The 17,232-nt window shown below is 52.8% G+C and overlaps 2 protein-coding genes across 5 annotated transcripts; both read left to right on the top strand.

The window, feature by feature from the left end:
- Positions 1 to 1,344: 1,344 nt before the first annotated feature.
- Positions 1,345 to 5,039, top strand: GSTK1 (glutathione S-transferase kappa 1). 2 transcript variants are annotated; one of them, XM_053669915.1, is made up of 8 exons: positions 1,345 to 1,557; positions 2,099 to 2,180; positions 2,379 to 2,507; positions 3,112 to 3,147; positions 3,689 to 3,748; positions 3,957 to 4,073; positions 4,431 to 4,524; positions 4,804 to 5,039. In XM_053669915.1, the coding sequence occupies exons 1-7, from the start codon at positions 1,486 to 1,488 to the stop codon at positions 4,493 to 4,495; spliced, it is 561 nt and encodes a 186-aa protein (XP_053525890.1). In that variant the 5' UTR covers positions 1,345 to 1,485; the 3' UTR covers positions 4,496 to 4,524; positions 4,804 to 5,039. The 2 variants fall into 2 exon arrangements, with proteins under 2 accessions (XP_053525890.1, XP_053525886.1); XM_053669911.1 differs by lacking the exon at positions 3,689 to 3,748 and adding an exon at positions 2,837 to 2,937 and having other exon boundaries at positions 1,348 to 1,557.
- Positions 5,040 to 13,704: 8,665 nt separating this feature from the next.
- TMEM139 (transmembrane protein 139) lies at positions 13,705 to 17,108 on the top strand. Of its 3 annotated transcripts, none has more exons than XM_037160835.2 (3): positions 13,705 to 13,921; positions 15,057 to 15,306; positions 15,506 to 17,108. In XM_037160835.2, the coding sequence occupies exons 2-3, from the start codon at positions 15,074 to 15,076 to the stop codon at positions 15,900 to 15,902; spliced, it is 630 nt and encodes a 209-aa protein (XP_037016730.2). In that variant the 5' UTR covers positions 13,705 to 13,921; positions 15,057 to 15,073; the 3' UTR covers positions 15,903 to 17,108. The 3 variants fall into 3 exon arrangements, with proteins under 3 accessions (XP_037016730.2, XP_037016731.2, XP_037016729.2); XM_037160836.2 differs by lacking the exon at positions 13,705 to 13,921 and adding an exon at positions 14,034 to 14,052; XM_037160834.2 differs by lacking the exon at positions 13,705 to 13,921 and adding an exon at positions 14,117 to 14,513.
- Positions 17,109 to 17,232: the final 124 nt, after the last annotated feature.

The following is a 17,232-nucleotide window of genomic DNA, read 5'->3' as shown; positions in this document are numbered from 1 at the left end:
AAATAAATCACATAAATAAGCCTCCTTGCACTCCTCTCCCCGTTCTGCCAGAACAAGTTCCTAAGCACAACCTCCTCCCTGTCTCAGTTTTCCTTCCCGCCTTCCTCCCTCCCTCCTTCCTGCCTGCCTGTCTGTCTGGACAGAGAAGATAGGCCCACATAGGTCAAGAGGTCACAAAGTGTTAAACATTATGCACAACAGAACTCTCATTACTCTTTCAGAAGGGGCTTCCATCAGAGAGACCCCTTGCTACAAATCACTACAAACCTTTTGCATTCCTCACCCTGCTGGATGATTGCATTCTTCTCTCCTGCTCTGCCCCCAGTCACGTAGCTTCCCTCCTCAAAAGCAACCAATTTTAAGCAACTTTCAGTCTTGCCATTCAGCATATCAACCAGCACACAGGTCACGTGTATACCCACACACTTAGAGAGCATTTCAATCCCTAAAAAAGGATAGCAAAAATATGAACTGTTGTGCACCTTGTTTTTCACTTAATATTCAATGTATAGGATATCATTCAATATTAATATATAGTGAGCTTCCAGATTCTTTTTAAAGTTGAACAAACAGGACGGGCTGTTCCCCATGGTCGCTGCAATTATCCTTGCCGCAAGGTCTGAGACCCTCCCCCGCTCACTCACAGATTACGAGCTCGTGGTCCAACATGTTCCAGGTGTCGCGCTAAGCTCTGAGAAATACAAATATAAGCATAAATATAAACATAAACAAATATATACAGGTTCTGACACAAGTAACGCCCCCTTTTTTAATTATAAAATCTTTTATTACAAAACCGTAAGCATGTAATTCTGTGGCATAACGTCACACTCAAGCTCACCAGATGACATTTTAGGTGAAATGCTCGAATTAAAACTATAAATTATTACACCCATATTATTACCCTACCGATTGCACTCAAGCAGGCGTTACTTCTGCCTGATCCTGTGGGGGTGTGTGCCTATACCTATATCCATATCCATTTATATCCATCACTTCTTCCGCTGCCCCAGTGCAAAGAAGTTCATGCAGCTACCAGTCTGAGTCCCTTCATTCCTCCCAAGGCTGAAGGAGGTAGGGGATATCAAGAAGCATCCCCATTTTCACTACGAGCAGGAAACGGAGGTTCAGAGAGGTCGAGTGGCTTTCGCAGGGCGCACAGCTCCGGGACAGGGGCTGAGAGCATCTGAAACCACTCCCCTTTCCCCAGACTCCACCCCAGGGGCGGGCGGCGACCTGGAGGTGCGCACGTCACCCAGCCAGCGCGCCCATCTAAGGACACCACACCCACGCGGGCACCGGCCCCGGACCAGCCTCTGGGCTCTAGGAGGCGGGTCCCCTCTGGGAGGCTGCGCAGTGAAGGCGGGAGGCGGTCCTCGGCCCGGCCCGGAACGGGGACCGTGTCTCCGCGCTCGGGAGGAAAGCAAACGAGCGAACGTGCGCCGCCTGGCTTCTGGCGTTCCCGCGGCTTCTCTGCGCGGCAGTATGGGGCCGGGGCCGCGGACCGTGGAGCTCTTCTACGACGTGCTGTCCCCTTATTCCTGGCTGGGGTTCGAGGTGACGCCGAGGCCGGGACGACGAGGGCAGAGGGAAGGGCGAACGCAAGAGGCAGGGCCCACGGTCTCGTGCAGTTCCTGGCGTTGTCGAAAGGGCCTTTAGGACAGGCAGGTAGAGAGCCAGGGCTGAAGGTCACTTCGTGTTTGTAAGATGGAAACAGTCGCCGGCTCCAGGCCGAACTCTTAGATCCTAACACAGCGGTTTTCCACCAATGGTTTGGAAAGGTGGCAACTCTGAAGAATCAAGGAGAAAGCCGCTGGGCACGGCCACCTCTTAGCCCTTTCATGTCAGTTGGTGGGGGCGGCCGGGGGGGAGGAGTGCAGAACAGGATGGCAACTGTCCACAGGAGCGACGATGGAGTTCTAGGAGTGAGCGAGTCTAGCCATTTCAAGCCAAGCAATTCCGGGGGTCCGCCCAACCCCTCCTTTGCGCTTCGAGCCGCTGTCTAATCAGTTATCCTGAACCGCCCTTCCCTGTCCCTCTGCCACGCGCGCGCCTTCCCTCTGCACACTGGCTGCGATCCCTGCCTCCGCTCCTGCAGATCCTGTGCCGATACAAGAACATCTGGAACATCCACCTGCAGTTGCGCCCGAGCCTCATTGCAGGGATCATGAAAGACAGTGGTATGAAGGCAACAGCGCCCGGGGCGGGGACTGGACGAAGTGCAGATTTCAAAGGCCCAGGAGGCCTGCCCTCCAGTGGGTCTTCATGTGGGCACCAGCAGCTGGTAATTGGCCCTCTACCCCAAACCCGGGAGGGGCCCCCCAAGCCTGAGATCCTTAGGTCGCTTCTCAGAAGCAAGTACAACTTTCCACTTGCAGGAAACAAGCCGCCAGCTCTGCTTCCCCGCAAGGCCCAATACCTGACAACTGACATTAAGCTCCTGAGTGAACATATGCAGGTTCCTCTGCAGTTCCCCAAGGATTTCTTCTCTGTGATCCTTGAAAAAGGTGAAGAGCGTGGGGTACAGATGGGACAGCAAAGGGAAGGCGGCGGTCTGGGAGACTGTGGGGCCAAGGAGGAGGGGCGGGGCTGCCAAGTGCAATGAAACAAACCCTGCGAAAACTCGGCGTCCGAGTGGAGCAAACAGAAGGTTGGGGCAGGAGGGTGTGGGGGGAGGACACAAGAGGAGAAGGAGCAGGACAAGTCAGGAGACACTTGGGTGGGAGGCTGAAGGCACCTGAGCTCTGGGGGATGTCACAAGCAGGAAAGGGCAGGCAGGTCATCCAACGGGAAGCAAGCTAGGGGAGCCCTACCTGGCAGTGCCTGTGTCCCACAGGAAGTCTGTCGGCCATGCGCTTCCTCACCGCTGTCGACATGGAGCACCCGGAGATGCTGGAGAGAGTGTCCAGGGAACTGTGGATGCGTGTCTGGTCACGGGTGAGGGCAAGGCTCTGGGAGCCCTCCTGGGAGACCCTGGGTGACATGGTGGCCCTCCCCCAGGCCTGCTTCCAGACCGCTGTTCCTGCCCTTCCCTCTTGTCCACTGACCTACTGTCCATCCCGCTCCTCACCTGGCCACCCCCTTCCTGGCTGAGTGTTCTCTTCTTCCCAGGACGAAGACATCACGGATCCTCAGAGCATCCTGGCAGTGAGTGTCCCGGCCCTGCGTGCGCCCAGCCCACCCCCTCCTCTGCAGGGAATCTGACAGTAGTGGGCATTTGGGGGCGGAGAGGGCTTAGTCTCACTTCCAGACGGAAGAGGTCATTGTTACTTGGGCAGAAAGCGTATCTGTGTGGGAGAGTCCAGATTACTGAAAAGCTGGAACTGAGAGGACTCACAAGTATATCTCACAGTTGAAAGAGGAAGGGCAAAATTCTCCATTTGAATTTATTTGATGGAGGAAGTCAGTGGGAGAGAGAGGACTAACGTTAGCGACCCTTCCTCCATCAGGAGGGCTGAAGTATTAGCAAACAGCCCAACAGAAATCCCACCAGGGAATTCCATGGGAATCAGAGCCCAGCCTTATTAAAAAAAAAAAAATCCCACAAGATATTCAGGGAATCCGAGAAGTGGGAAGGCAAGAGCCCCAGACTTAGCATCAAGGGCTCAGACTTTCACTTTGGCTCTGCTCCTGACAAGCTCTGTAAGGGTGGCCCAGCCGGGTACCACCTGGACTTGTCTCCTCATAGGTTCCAGAAGAGGTCAGGAGCCATCCGTAGGGCGCCCTCTGGTGTTAGATTTATGCAACTGTAAGTCTTTGCCACCTGCTTTTTCCATCAAACTCAAGATTTGAGGAGGAAACTAGCCCTCTTGGCAAGGATAGTCCTCCGCTTGTGGGAAGGTAAAGGCCTTGCCAGGAAAACTTGGGGACAGAAAGCAGAAAGACCCGCGTTTTCTCCTGAGATCCCCTCTCCCGCTAATAGAGCCATGGTCTCGTTCCCTGTCACGTCCCCTCAGGCCGCAGAGAAGGCCGGCATGTCAACACAGCAAGGCCAGGGGCTTCTGGAGAAGACCTCGACACCACAGGTGAAGAACAAGCTCAGGGAGACCACCGAGGCCGCCTGCAAGTACGGGGTGAGCCACGCTTGATGAGTGTCCCCAGCCCCGGTGCGGAGCAGCGTCTGAGGGTCTCTGCTGGGTCCCCACGCTCCTGTCCAAAAGCCGCTCCCCACATGAGCCCTCCCTAGCTCTCCCGACGACCTTCCTCTCCCTCCCTGCCCCTGAGCCCAGGGAAAGGAAAAGGGGGAGAGAGATGGTGATAGAGGACAGGGCATCTGAGGGTCGGAAGACTCCTTAGAGCCGTGGCGTCTCTTATCCAACAGCCCTGGCCCATTTGCTTCTGGGACCTCAGACAAGTGTTGGCTCATAACCTTCAACCCCAGCCTAGTAAACTAAACACCCTCCTCCCTGCACTTGCTCTGCTTTCTCTAGGCCTTTGGGCTGCCTGTCACTGTGACCCACTTGGGTGGCCAAACCCACATGCTCTTTGGCTCTGACCGGATGGAGTTGCTGGCGCACCTGCTGGGTAAGTGACAGGCTCACACTGAGCCGCCCTTGACCCCAGTCCCACTGATATTATATCACTGACCAGAAGGACAGGTTCAGAGCAAAAAACGTTCCTGGCATTTCCAACAGGGAAGCCTTATACAGACACTGGAGCTTGAGGTCAGGTGGGGAGGGGTCACCTTCCCCAACACAGGAGGGAAGGAAGCTTCTGTACCTGGCAGCCCAGCACAGCTCTTCTGAGGGAGCCCCTGGGGGCTTGTGCCGTCCACCTCTGATGTGCGTGGTTTTCTCCATCCAGGGGAGAAGTGGATGGGCCCTGTGCCCCCAGCCGTGAATGCCAAACTTTAAGGATGCCCAGAGGAAGCAAAGCCTTGCACTCACCCCTGCTCCACCGAGGGGTGCCGGGATGGGGACCCCTCTGTGGCCCTGGCTGGGGTGCATCGTCTGCGTGACTCTCACAGCTGCTCCTCAGTGCCTTGCAAGAGCCCCAGACTCTGCCTCCCCCGGAATAAACCAAATGCCCCTGATGCAGCAGCTCTGGGTCTGGGTCTTCTGTGGCGTTTGTGTGTTCTTGTCCCCGTGGTCACGTGCTGTCTACTCCAGCTGTGGCAGAGGAGCAGCTCTGGCTGGGTCCCCAGCTCCCAGCCCACCTCGGGGGGCCCCTCTTTTTCTTCTACAGAAACTCCCCAGGGCTCTCTGCCGGGGACACCAGACTAAGGCGGATGGATTTTGCAGTTATGCAGTTGGGCACTTAGTGTCTTCCAACCAGCCACGGTGTCCGAGATGGGGCCGAAACCTAGGCCTGGTGGGCCCCGAAGGCTGGAGGGACCCAGAGTGTGGCTGAGACTGCGCCCAGATATTTGAACCGGGTCCAGCTGCGCTGACCAGTAGAACCAGAGCAAGGCCGCGCAGGGAGACCGCCTGGCATGGCCTTGGCCTGGGGAAGTGGCTCATCTCCTCAGTTCCCTCCTCTCACCCAAGTGCAGGTCCTGAGAAGGACCCAGGCCTCTCCCTGCCTATGAGAGCCTGCCGCTCTCCCACAAACCTGTAGCTTTGCTGCTCCCCCAGTGATTTGTCCAAAGCCCCTGCTCTGTCTGTGCCCTCGGTGCAACCATCAGAATGCCTTGTTTCAACAGTATTTGGACTTCTCTGCAGACACCCTCTGTTCAAAAGCCGAAGCCACCCGTGGGCGCCTGGTGGGAAGCAGGTTCGGAGCCCACGACAGCGTGGCTCCATCATCTTCCCTCTTGGCCGCTTCCCCGCCTCATGTTCTCTCTCCCTCCTCTCTCCCCCTTTTCCATTATTCCAGCATGTTCCAGGATTCCGGGTCATCCTTGACAGGCTTATCTGAAGTGATGCCAGAGGTACATCTGCAAATAAGCCTTCCCTCCTTCGAGCAGATTTCATGAGATGCTTGCCTCAGACTTATTTGTGACGTCCGATAACTTAAAAATAACAGTAGGAGGGGACTTGAATAGATCATTGTATATCTAACATGTAATGTTTCATAGCGATCAAAAACTGTATGTCTGAGGGATTACAAAGAACATTGGAAATCTTAGGATATGATATTGACTGGGAAAAACAATGAAACTATGTATTCCATAGCATGATGGCAGCCCTGGCTGGTATGGTGCAGTGGATTGAGCCCGGGCCTGAGAACTAAATGGTTGCAGGTTCAATGCCCAGTCAGGGCACATGCCTGGGTTTCAGGCCAGGTCCCCTGTGGGGGCGGGGAGGGGGGTGGCACTCGAGAGGCAACCACACATTGCCATTTCTCTCCCTGTCTTTCTCCCTCCCTTCTTCTCTCTCTAAAAAGAAATAAAATCTTTAAAAAAATAGTACTATCTCAGTTAAGTCTTTTTTTTTAATTTAAGTTATTTTATTGTTGTTCGGTTGCATTTGTCCGTATTTTCTCCCCACCTCCTCCAAACCCACCTCCCTCCCTTGCTTCCACCCTCCCCCTTGGTTCAATTATGTCTTGATACATTAAAATATATTACATTCCAGAGGACGTTAACATACTAACCCTAGAATGAAATATGTCAAAGTGTTCCCATTTTATTTGTCTACCTTTTTAAATGATCATTTATTGTGGTAAACAAATGTACATTTAAAGGAGTGAAAAACCAGAATTTGTAGATTCACCTTTGGGTACAGTTGTGCGTTCTTCCCGTTGTTTTCTAAACCTCTCCGTTGCTTAACTTAACCCTGAATCTTATCACAGGCGAATGTGGGGTAACCTCTTGTCCCAGCTGCACTCTCCCCAGATCTGCCCAGTCACCTGTGCCCCTGACCCCAGAGCAGAGCTCCGTGTTCTCTGGAGGAAGGAGACCATTTAGACTTATCCTTACATTCATATCTAGATAATGATTTCTGGAAATGTCAGCCAAATGGAGTCCAACATGAGTGTTTTGGTCAGAGTTTTCCCAAGACACAGGTTAAGTAGGATACGTATCCATATGCAGAGAAATCAGAAGAGACCGTGGTGCAAGGGGCTGAGGACTCCCACGGTCCCCCATCTGCAGTTCCCATGGAGTCCACAGCCCAACACCCAGGAGCACTGACGTCCGAGGGCGGGAGGGATGGATGTCTCAGCTCAAGCCGAGAGCACACTCACCCGTCGTCTGCCTTTGTGTTCTGCCCAGGCCCTCAGGGGACGGGGTGACGCCCACCCACGTGGGTCAGGACCATCTGTGCTGTCTGTGCATTCGAACACTAACCTCTTCCGGGAGCACCCTCCCAGCCACCCAGACACCATGTTTTATCAGCTGCCCGGGCATTGCTGGGCCCATCAGGTGGACCCATAAAATTAACCAACGAGGGGAGAGAGGGGAAAGCCCCCAAAAGAAGCTGTATTTCTTTAAGTAAAGGAGTATTCTGTTCTTCTAATGCAAAGAGAGGTTTATACTTAGGCTTCCTTCCTTCCTCTCCTCCCCTTCTGACAGAAAACTATAATATCATACAAAATCTGTGATTGTGTCCATACCCAGCATTCAACAGTGACCACTTTCTTGCATTGCGATTTCAATTCCAAGCTTACAAGAGCACAACTTCTTAGGTAAAATTCCTAGACGTGACATTTTTCTACAGAGCCAAAGTGCAAGTCGTGGTTGACAACAACCAGAAGCTGTGCAGTGCCTGTGGTTAGCGAAACAAAACAAAGCCACGTGTCGAGTGAAAACACGTTTCCGCTCCGATTCCTAGTCTTCTGTGTGTGTGCGTATCCTCCCAGAAATGTCCAAATTCTTCAACGTGCAAATGTCAGATGTAACAAGAGAGACGCTACACCCCCTTCATCGGTCTCCCCAGGGTAACATCCTGCGTAGCTACAGGACAGTGACACAGCCAGGAAACCAACTCGGAAGGGACCGTCAGCCTTCCTCAGATTTTATACCCGGTGCCACATGGACTACTTGTGTGTCTGCATTTTAGTTCCTCATAATCTTATCACCTGAACACCACGTGACCACAACCACAGCCCAGATGCAGAGCATTCCCAGCACCAGAGCTTCTCGTGCTGCTCTCTCATAGCCACGGCCACCTCCCTCCCTCCCCGCCTCCCTCACCCCTGGCAAGCGCTAAATTCTCCGTAGAATTTTGTCTTCCAAGGGTGCTGTAGAAGTGGGATCCGATCGGCTTGCTTACATTCAGCACAATGCCCTCCAGGTCCATCCAAGGTGTGGCCTAGGTTGTACTTTGTTCCCATTTATTGCTGAGTGTCTTTCCCGGTATGAAAATGCCAGTCTGTTTCATTTGCTGCATGAAAAGCCACATGTGGGTTGTTTCCAGTTTGGGGCTATTAACAAACAAAGCTGCTATGAACATTCACGTCCAGGGTTTTGTGTGCACGGAAGTTTTCGCTTCTCTGGGGTAAGAGCCCACGTGTACAATTGCTGGGTCACGTGGTGAGCGCATGTCTCGCTTTGTAAGAAACCGCCCTGCTTTCCCAGAGCGGCTGTGCCATGTTACTCCCCACCAGCACTGCCCGAGTGACCCGGGTTCTCCGCATCCTCACCAGCATTTGGTGTTATTACTATTCTTTCATTTTTGCCTTTCTGATAGGTTTGCTCTGATATCTCATTGTGATTTTAATTTGCACTTCCCTAAGGACTAATGACATTGAACATCTTTTCATGTGGTTATTTGCCATCTGTGTGTCCTCTTCAGTGAAATGTCTATTAATGTCTTTTGCTGATTTTCTAACTGGGTTGTTTCGATAAATGTCCATATTGGTTTTAATAATAAGTTTAAAAAATAGATATATACAAACTGTAAGAACACATTTTGGGGACGACTGGGGGAAAATAACATGGGCTTGGGTATTAAGTGATAGTAAGGAATTAATGTGAATTTCATTAAGTGTGATAATGGCAGGGAAGCTGTACACAAAAAACATTCTCATTCGTTGGAACTACATTTTGAAATATTTAGGGCACAGGACACCTTTTAAAAGATGGGAGACCCTTGGCTGGTGTAGCTCAGTGGACTGAGCACTGGCCTGTGAACCAAAGGGTGGCTGGTTCCATTCACAGGCAGGGCACATGCCTGGGTTGTGGGCCAGGTCCCCAGTAGGGGGCGTGTGGGAGGCAACCACACATTAATGTTTCTCTTCCCCTCTTCCTCCCTTCCCCTCTATCTAAAATTTTTTTAAGTAAAAAAAAAAGATGGGAGACGTGGAAGGAAGAGACAAAACAAGAATGGCAAAATGTTAGTGATTGTCGGTGTGGGGTGCCCAGAGAGTTCGTTTTACTATCCTTTCCTCTTTTATGTGCCTCAGCATATTTCCAGAATAAAAGTGTTTTAAAAGGTGATGTGATAAAATGTGATTCTGCAGCAGTACCTATTTCCACTCTGTCCCCAAGTGCCATGCACACAAGGTCAGCTTCAAGGACCTGGAACCCACGCGCCCACGTGAGGCTTCACAACCAGTCTAAGGCCCTGCTGCCGCTGTGCTGAAATCCTTCGTGCCTGGGAACAAGGGACCCCGTGTTTTCATGCTGGACCCCACAAATTACGTAGCTGCAGCTGATGCTGTGGGCACGTAACACATGCTGAGTAAGTGCTTATCACGTGAACAGAAGAGGAAAAGGTGAGAGGAGGGGAAAGGGACAGAGACAGCAGAACAGCAGATGACCAGGGAAGGAGAGACAGACAAAGTGCCAAGTAGAAGGGCCGAGTGGGTGTTCCAGGGCAGGGTGCTGCCGGGGAGGCAGGGCGGTTCAGAGAAGAGGAGGAGTCCAAGTAGGCGAGTTTGGGGCCATTGTCCATCACTCCCCTTCTCGGGGGAGTCGCCTCTGCAAGTCCCGGTACAAGCACAGGTGGAAACAGAAAGAGGTGGCCACTTAGACTCCAGGGTAAAAGGACTGGAGGCCGGGGGCCCCGCTGCACCACTGCTCCTTGCCTGTCCTGTGCCCTTAACCCAAGCCTACACTGTCCCTTCAGTGTCCTTACAGAGGGGCTGGGGAAGGATAAAACCCTCGGCTTGGAGCAGACACTCTTCCGCCAAGCCAAGTTCAAGGGTGTGGCTGGCTCAAGCCGATGTCAGATTAGAAAAGACTGGGAGAGGCAGGGGGCAAGGGTAGAAGTGGCAACTGAGGGGAGGATCAAGGGATCAGAAGATCATGACTCATTAAATCAATAAGCATTCACTAATTGCCAATAAATGGCAGAACAAGTATTCATTGCCTTCCCCCTGCCCAGTACCGAGAGGACGTGCAGGAATGCACACACTGCCCGCTCCTTGCCCAGGATGCCTTCATGACCCCACCCTTCTCAGCGCACAGTCTCTCCTGGGACCCCCAGCACCCCTTTGCCCCTTTGCTCACAGCACTGGACCCTGCGTACCTTGTCTTACAGTTAGTTCTACACATGTGTTTACTTCTCCCGGACAGTAAGCTCCTCGGGAGTGAGATTCCCATGGGATCTACTGTATACACCTCAGAGATCCTCCAAGTATCCACACACAGCCAGTGTGCAATAAAACAGTATCGGTCCGCGGGTAAGCTCAGGCTGAACGACGGTCAGCCAAGGCTGCTTCTGCAGAGGACAGTCAGCCCACTCCCCGCCCAGCTTTTGTATTCGGGAATTCAGACAACACACCCTGAGGCAAGGTGTGGAATGTCTCCTTCCTGCAGACTGGATTTGTCACACACGTGCCAGGTCAGGAATTCCAGATCAAGTGTTTCAACCTCCACCTGCAGGTCATGCAACATACGGTGGGAATCCACAGCACCCCCAGAAACTGCCAATCGTTATCAGAATAAAAAGTACAAGAAGACGTCCAGGTGGGCGAAAGACGTAACGGAGATGCTTGGATTAGAAAAAGCTCGTAGTCCCCAAGTTCACAAGATCATTCTTTGGGCGACTGCACAGTGGAAAGTGGTTAAGCCTTTGGTAAGAATCAGGCCCTGGAGGCTGCCACAAGCACTTCCCACGGAGGGGGACACACCCGGTCTGTCTCCGGAGCACTGGGGACTCAGTGGTCAGTGCTGTGGCACCTGAGCCCCTCGCACCAAGAAGCAATTAAGTCCCAGGGCCAGAGCAGTTTCGGGTGAAAAGGTGCAATGGTTTTTATGTGAAGACAGTGAGGAAGTGTTCTCATTTCTCGCTCCCGCTCCAACCAATGGAGCCACACCGGCCAGGGCATCAACACCCTTTTGGAAGAAGTCGCCTGCACATTGGGCTTCCAGAGCCATTCAGCGAAAAGTACTGCCTTTGACAATCAGTCTTAATGAGCTCACGAAAGATAAGCCTGGGCATACAGAGCCTGAGATCTTAATTTCCTATTCTTGCCTTGTGGCTCTAGAATCTTATTTCATTTTCCAACATTTCCTTCTGTGGCCTTTACTTTCTGAAGATCGGCCTTTTTGTAAGACTCCAAACCATGGGAAAAATCACATCTGTCCACTTCTCCAGGGAAGGCCAGAATAACGATCTGACAACATCACAGGCATGCTGTTGAATGTATCACTATGAAGGCAGCCTAAAGGGTGTTCAGAGTGGGCTTACAACGTGGTGAAGAGCCAGGGTTTCTGGACTAGGATGGCAGGTTCAAATCTTGACCCAACCCTCCATTTTTCTCAAGTTTCTGACCTCCCCCATAAAATGGATGCAATAACAGTGACTCTGATTCCATTATACAGCTATTGTTCCTTAATTTGTGCCAGTATAATGTCCAACACTGTGAGCAGGGCACACAGAATACTGCACACATGTTGGCTACAAGTGTAAAGCAGGTTCACGTTCAGAAACAGGAAAGCGGAGAAACAAAGTCTCAGAGACGCCAGCGCGGGCAGACCTCCGTTCCCTCGAGGGCAGTCTGTTGATTTTCTCCGCCTCTCCCCTCCCCCTGTCTGCCTGCTTCCCGTCACCACCCTCCCCACAAAGGAGGTAGGCAAGTAGACATCGGCCTGGCCATTGAATTAGGTGGTGCATTCATATTTTGCTAAGGACACTAAACAGGTAAAGAGAAGAGAGAAGGAAGAACTTGGGGGAGCAATTTGGCCACAAGTATTCAGGGCAATCAACACATTTCCCATTGCTCGTCTCAACAATGACGTTTCTTAGCATTCAGCAGGAGGAAATAATAAAAAAAAAAAAAAAGGAGGAAAAACTACATGTTACAAGATGGATTAAAAAGATGGTTCAGTGGAAAGGAACCTCCCAGGGTGACCTGATCACAAATTCGTAACTGGGCAGGTCACAGGGGGTAGTCCTGAGCCAGGCCTGTAACTGCTCCAGGGAAGGAGTTGAAGCTCTGGGTGCATCCAGGTTAAATGCGCCTTTGAAACACCGGAAGTAATGCCCCTGGGAGACGTCACCACCCTCGAAAGAGCACAGAAACTTAAGTATCCTGTACCCCAATTCCTGCCAGCTTTGCTTTCTCCCACCCGCACGGAATCTTCCTTATGTCCCCTCCTTAACTTCCAAAGGCGCAAAAGAAAATGCAAGACTCTCATTCTCCCGAGAATTTTAGTTCTTGCTTCTAGGCAATTGTCAATTTTGGCTCAAATAAACTACAAAAACTTTCTACAGGTTTAGACGTTCTTACGTCTACACTTGTTATACACACCAACGACTGTGGGCCGATTTCCTTCTATCAGTATATTAACTGCAGGTTGAAGTTCTTCTGATCCCAGCTGCATGTTTCCCATGTGAGCTGAATAGTCAGGAAACTGGTGGAAATGAAATAACCAGCTGTCCTCCCATGCTCCACTCCTACTTCCTACACAGACACACCTTGTTTACACAACCTCAGGCTTCCCGTGTGCCTCCTGCCTGGCCTCTCAGTCAGTCGGGGGCACAGTTGCATCCTCATCATCCTCAACACCCGCATCCCATCTCTAAACACGCAGGCGTACCTCTCTAGAAACACTTCTTCTCCCTCCTCCCCCTCTTCCTCCTTCTGCCTCTCTCTCTCTCACACACACACATTGTCTGCTGCAACAGCACGGGCTATGCCCCCCAACTGTCCTTGGGATCCGATTTGTGCCCCGTTATCTGCTAACCACCCCCCCTTGTCCAGTGGTAACTCCCTGAAGGCAGAGCGTCCAGCCTTGTCTATCTTTCTCTGAGTGCCAAGGTCAAAGTGTCCCTCTAGCCACTTTGCGCCTGCCGGCACCCGCCTCACGGATTTACTGCCTGACTCACAAGCAAAAAGAGTGGGTCCCGGACCTCTAGTGTGTGTGGTGGGACCAGGCAGCCCAGCAGCCTTCCAATAAAGTCATTCAACTATGTTTAGTGAGCACCCGCCTTGTGTCAGGACAGGCGTCACTTGCAGGGATTCAGAGATGATGGGAATTAATCGCTCTCCAGGAGAAACGCACCTTACCGTAGTGGTAAGGCGTGAAAACAGAAAATTACCATGTAAACAGGGAAGGGCCAGGGCAGGGGTAGGAAGGAATTCTGTGGTTACAAAGTGGAGACAGCCTCCCTGGAAGGCATCCTCTCGGAGGTGGCTTTTGAAGAATCAACCGGAGGTGGCTTTTGAAGAATCAACCGTTAACCGTGCCCAGAGGCAAACCCACGAACTCCTCTTACAGGCCTGTGGAAAACCAGGAGTTCACAGCTACTGCAGCGGTGGAAGCAGAACACGCCATTCCAGGCCCACAACAGTGCTTAGTCTGCAAAGCACCGTGTGATCACAGAGACTGAACAGACCGTGAACTCTGCCCCCCGCCCCACCCCCGGGGCTCAATGTGTATTCTCTAAATATGAGGCGAGGTGCTCTTAGTATAATGCGCACCAAGAAGAGGGGTAAGGACAGGCGAATTTAACTCTGGTTAAATTCACAAAGATCCCTGAGGTGGGGAGGAGGAGAACACTCCTTAAGGTGCTGTGTGGGGGGCGGTAGGGAATGGAGTGAGAAGAAATTAAAGTGGGGCTGTAGGAGGTCAGCCCTTCGGAGAAAAAGGGTAAGTGAAGCCTGGGCAGGAACTGAAGGACTGGGGCCAAAGAGAGGGCGGGGCCAGTGCGCTCCGCCTCCTCCCCCGCCTCCCACTTCCCCCACAACTACTTTCTTTGGCGTCTGGTCCAGACAGGTGAGGTAGGAACGCCTAAGGCTGCTGAGAGGTCTCGGGAGGGTCCTGGGATTGGGTGTCAGGAGCGGGTCTGGCCCCTTTTGTAGGGTCTGTGAGTCCCTGCCGTGCAGAGAGCAGGGGACGCCTGAGGGCTGGCTCTGGGACACTGCCGCCTCTGCCTTGCTGCCCTGTTCCAAAGGAAAGGAGCCTTCTGCCCACCAACCTCCCAGCCCCTGCGGTAATAACTCCAGGCCAGAAACTCGAAATCTGAGTCAGAGTCCGCAGAGGGTGGAGGACCCTTGCGGACGCCGGGTGTAGAGTGCCGGGAGTTATCAGGCTTCTGTGCGTGGCCCTAGACCTTCGTCTGTAAGATTCTCTCTTACGTAGCTGTGGCCCTGGGGCTATGTTGTGTCTACCTGCATTTTTTTTCCCTCCAACCGGAGCATAGACTGACTGGAGGAGTTGGGAAGGTGGGGTCAGACTTGGGGTAAGTGGTGCTCCCTCCCCCTACTCGCCCCAACAGGGTCTTACTGAGGGCCCCTCACTGGGAAGCTAGAGGGCTGGGGGAGAGGTCCAGTGCAAGCAATAACAGAGAAAGGGCAGGGTCTGCCCCATCACCTGGATTCCAGAGATGCCACTGAACCCCAAGGTCCCAGGGGCCCACCCAGGCCTGGATCCTGGGGGTGGAATGGCAGAACTGGAAGGGAGAAGCCAGGGAATAAGAAAGAAGGAAGGCAGGCAGAGCCATGACACAGTAAACTGGCATGATGGCCCGGAGTCAGCACTCTTGGACAGGTTTCCTGCTTTATTCCACACACACAATGCCTTGGGACAACAGCATGATCCTATAGAGAGTTGCAGAACTGGGGTGTTCACTGCTGCTCACTTATTTTGGCCATTTATTTGATTTGAGATGGAAGAACCTGAACACCCCCCCCCCCAAAGGTGTCTAATACGGTTACTTTGGTATCTGAGCCGGCCAGGATGCCAAATGCTCGTTTAGACACAACAGCTGTGTATCTTTTTGCAGGAGCCTGGGGAGGGGCCATGGTGCCAAGCCAGTCATGGGGGAGACTGGAGAAGCCACTACTCTACCTGTGCTGCGCCGCCTTCCTCCTGGGGCTGGCTTTGCTGGGCATATGGCCAGACATTGTCCCTGTTGCTTCTTTCTTTCTGACCTCGGGTGGCTTCTTCCTGTTTGCCTGCCTCCTGGCCTGCTTTCTGGAATGGGCAATCCAGTCTGGGCAGCCGGAGAGCCCAGGGTCCTCAGGCAGTGCTCGGTGAGTCAAGGGTGGGGGCAAACGGAAGGAATGCACTACCCACTCTCCATGTGCCTCTAGTCTCTCAGGTATAAAGGCTCTGCTTTCTACCTCTGTCACTGGTATCAGTGACGGGAGGTGTCTTTTCTCAGTAGAAAATAGAAAGGGGAAAGGGGCTCCTTTCAGGCAGCCACCAATGACCTTATTTCTCCTCCCCCAGAGACAATGAAGCCTTCCAAGTGCCAACCTATGGAGAAGCTATGGTGTTGGAGTCACAGGGCCACCTCCAAGAGTTGGATCAGCCGCCTCCCTACAGCAGCATCATAATTCCCCCAGGACTTGTAGAGGGACAGCCTTGCCATCCACAGGGGCCCAGGAGAGCCCAGGCGGAAAGACGAGTGGGCTCAGAGGGGTCTATGGCCCCAGGAAACCCTGGAAGAGCTCCGGTCAGCCTCCGGCTTCGGGGACCACGAGCCATGTCCGTGGCTCCTGATCTGCAGGGTGTGGTCACCCTCCCCAAACTGGAGCCTCTTACTCCACCCCCTGACTATGACGTCAGTTTTGGTCACCCTGATGATGACAATGTTTTCTATGAAGATGACTGGACACCCCCCTAACAGACTTCCCCAGGATATATCATTTCTCTGCCAGACCCACTGGTTCATTTGAGCACATTTCCCAGTGCCTTCAGAAACATCATGAACGGAGACTTTAACCCAGCAGGGAGTCAGGCTAAGGTAAGCCCTTCCCAGTTGAGATGTAGGTGGTACAATTTGAATTTTCAGGCAACATTCAGAAACCTCACCCATATTCCCTATTTCCAGAGTTAGACTGAGGGTGAAAGGAGGCGGTGACCCAGAGAACCTGGGGAATGAAGAAAGGAATCAGCATCTGAGTGACAATTATGTTGCTTCTGTTTCTGGTGCTTTGCTTCTATTAGATCACTTGTGCCTCCCAGCCTCGTGAGGTATTATTATCATTTGAAAAATGGGGATTCCAAGGATCTGAAAAATTTTATTTGCACAGGGGCACAGTGCTAGTAAATAGCATAGAAATAACTTAAACTCTGCTGTTCATATCCCAAAGCCTATTACGTTTCTGCTCAAAACAAGGTAGCCAGGCCATCCGCACACCTCTCTTCTGCCTTGGACAACTGCTGGTGAGGGGTGGGAGACTTCGTGTAGTCAGAATGGGGGGCCGCCGCGTGTCTGCAGACTGGGTGGGCTGAGTGTGCCCAGCCCACGGAGCAAAGCTCCGATGGCCCCTGCTCCACTTGTAAAGCAGTTCTGGCCCAGGGGCTAAGAGAGTAGTGCCCAATGAAGGGTCCCCATCCTGTGGGGAAGCAGTGGAGTAAAACTGCCACACGGTTAGGGTCGGTCTTCCTGTTTTGAGAATGGTGGATAGGTAGGTCAGCAGGGATAAAGCCTGAGCTTCTTGGCAGGGGTGGCGGAGCACCTAAGGATACTGTCACCCGATGTGACGACCGGAATCACTTGCCCTGCTGTAATCGCTTCAGTCTCAGCCCTTTACGCTGACCGCTAGGGTTTAACCCCAGCCCCCGGCCTGCTTCCTCAGATCCCAGCAAAAGACCAGATTGTCTGGAATCCCGTTCTGCGGCTGTGCTGTAGCTTTTAACCAGTGGGAGGGGCTCAGTCACGGCCGACCCACCCCCCTCTGGGGTGCGCTCGCCACTCAGGGCTTCACTCACAGCTCGGGTATCCGTCGGGCGACTCCTAGTGCTCCACGCCTCCTTACCCAAGCCCCAACATTTCAATAAAGTAAAAAGTCGGCCACTCGCGTCTCCGAAAAGTTTTTGCAATAGGCCAGGAAGGCGGAATGGGAGGTCGGGGGCGGGAGCCAAGATTTCCGCGGGAACCCACGACCAATCGCGAGCCCCCGTGCGTGGGGGGCGGCTCCTCGCTTTGTCCCCGCCCCTTCCCTTTCCAC

The sequence above is a fragment of the Artibeus jamaicensis genome, unplaced genomic scaffold (genome assembly GCF_021234435.1).
Source record: "Artibeus jamaicensis isolate MK-2021 breed Jamaican fruit bat unplaced genomic scaffold, CSHL_Jam_final contig_1696, whole genome shotgun sequence".
Taxonomy (NCBI): domain Eukaryota; kingdom Metazoa; phylum Chordata; class Mammalia; order Chiroptera; family Phyllostomidae; genus Artibeus; species Artibeus jamaicensis.
This window is presented reverse-complemented; position numbering and strand designations above follow the sequence as displayed.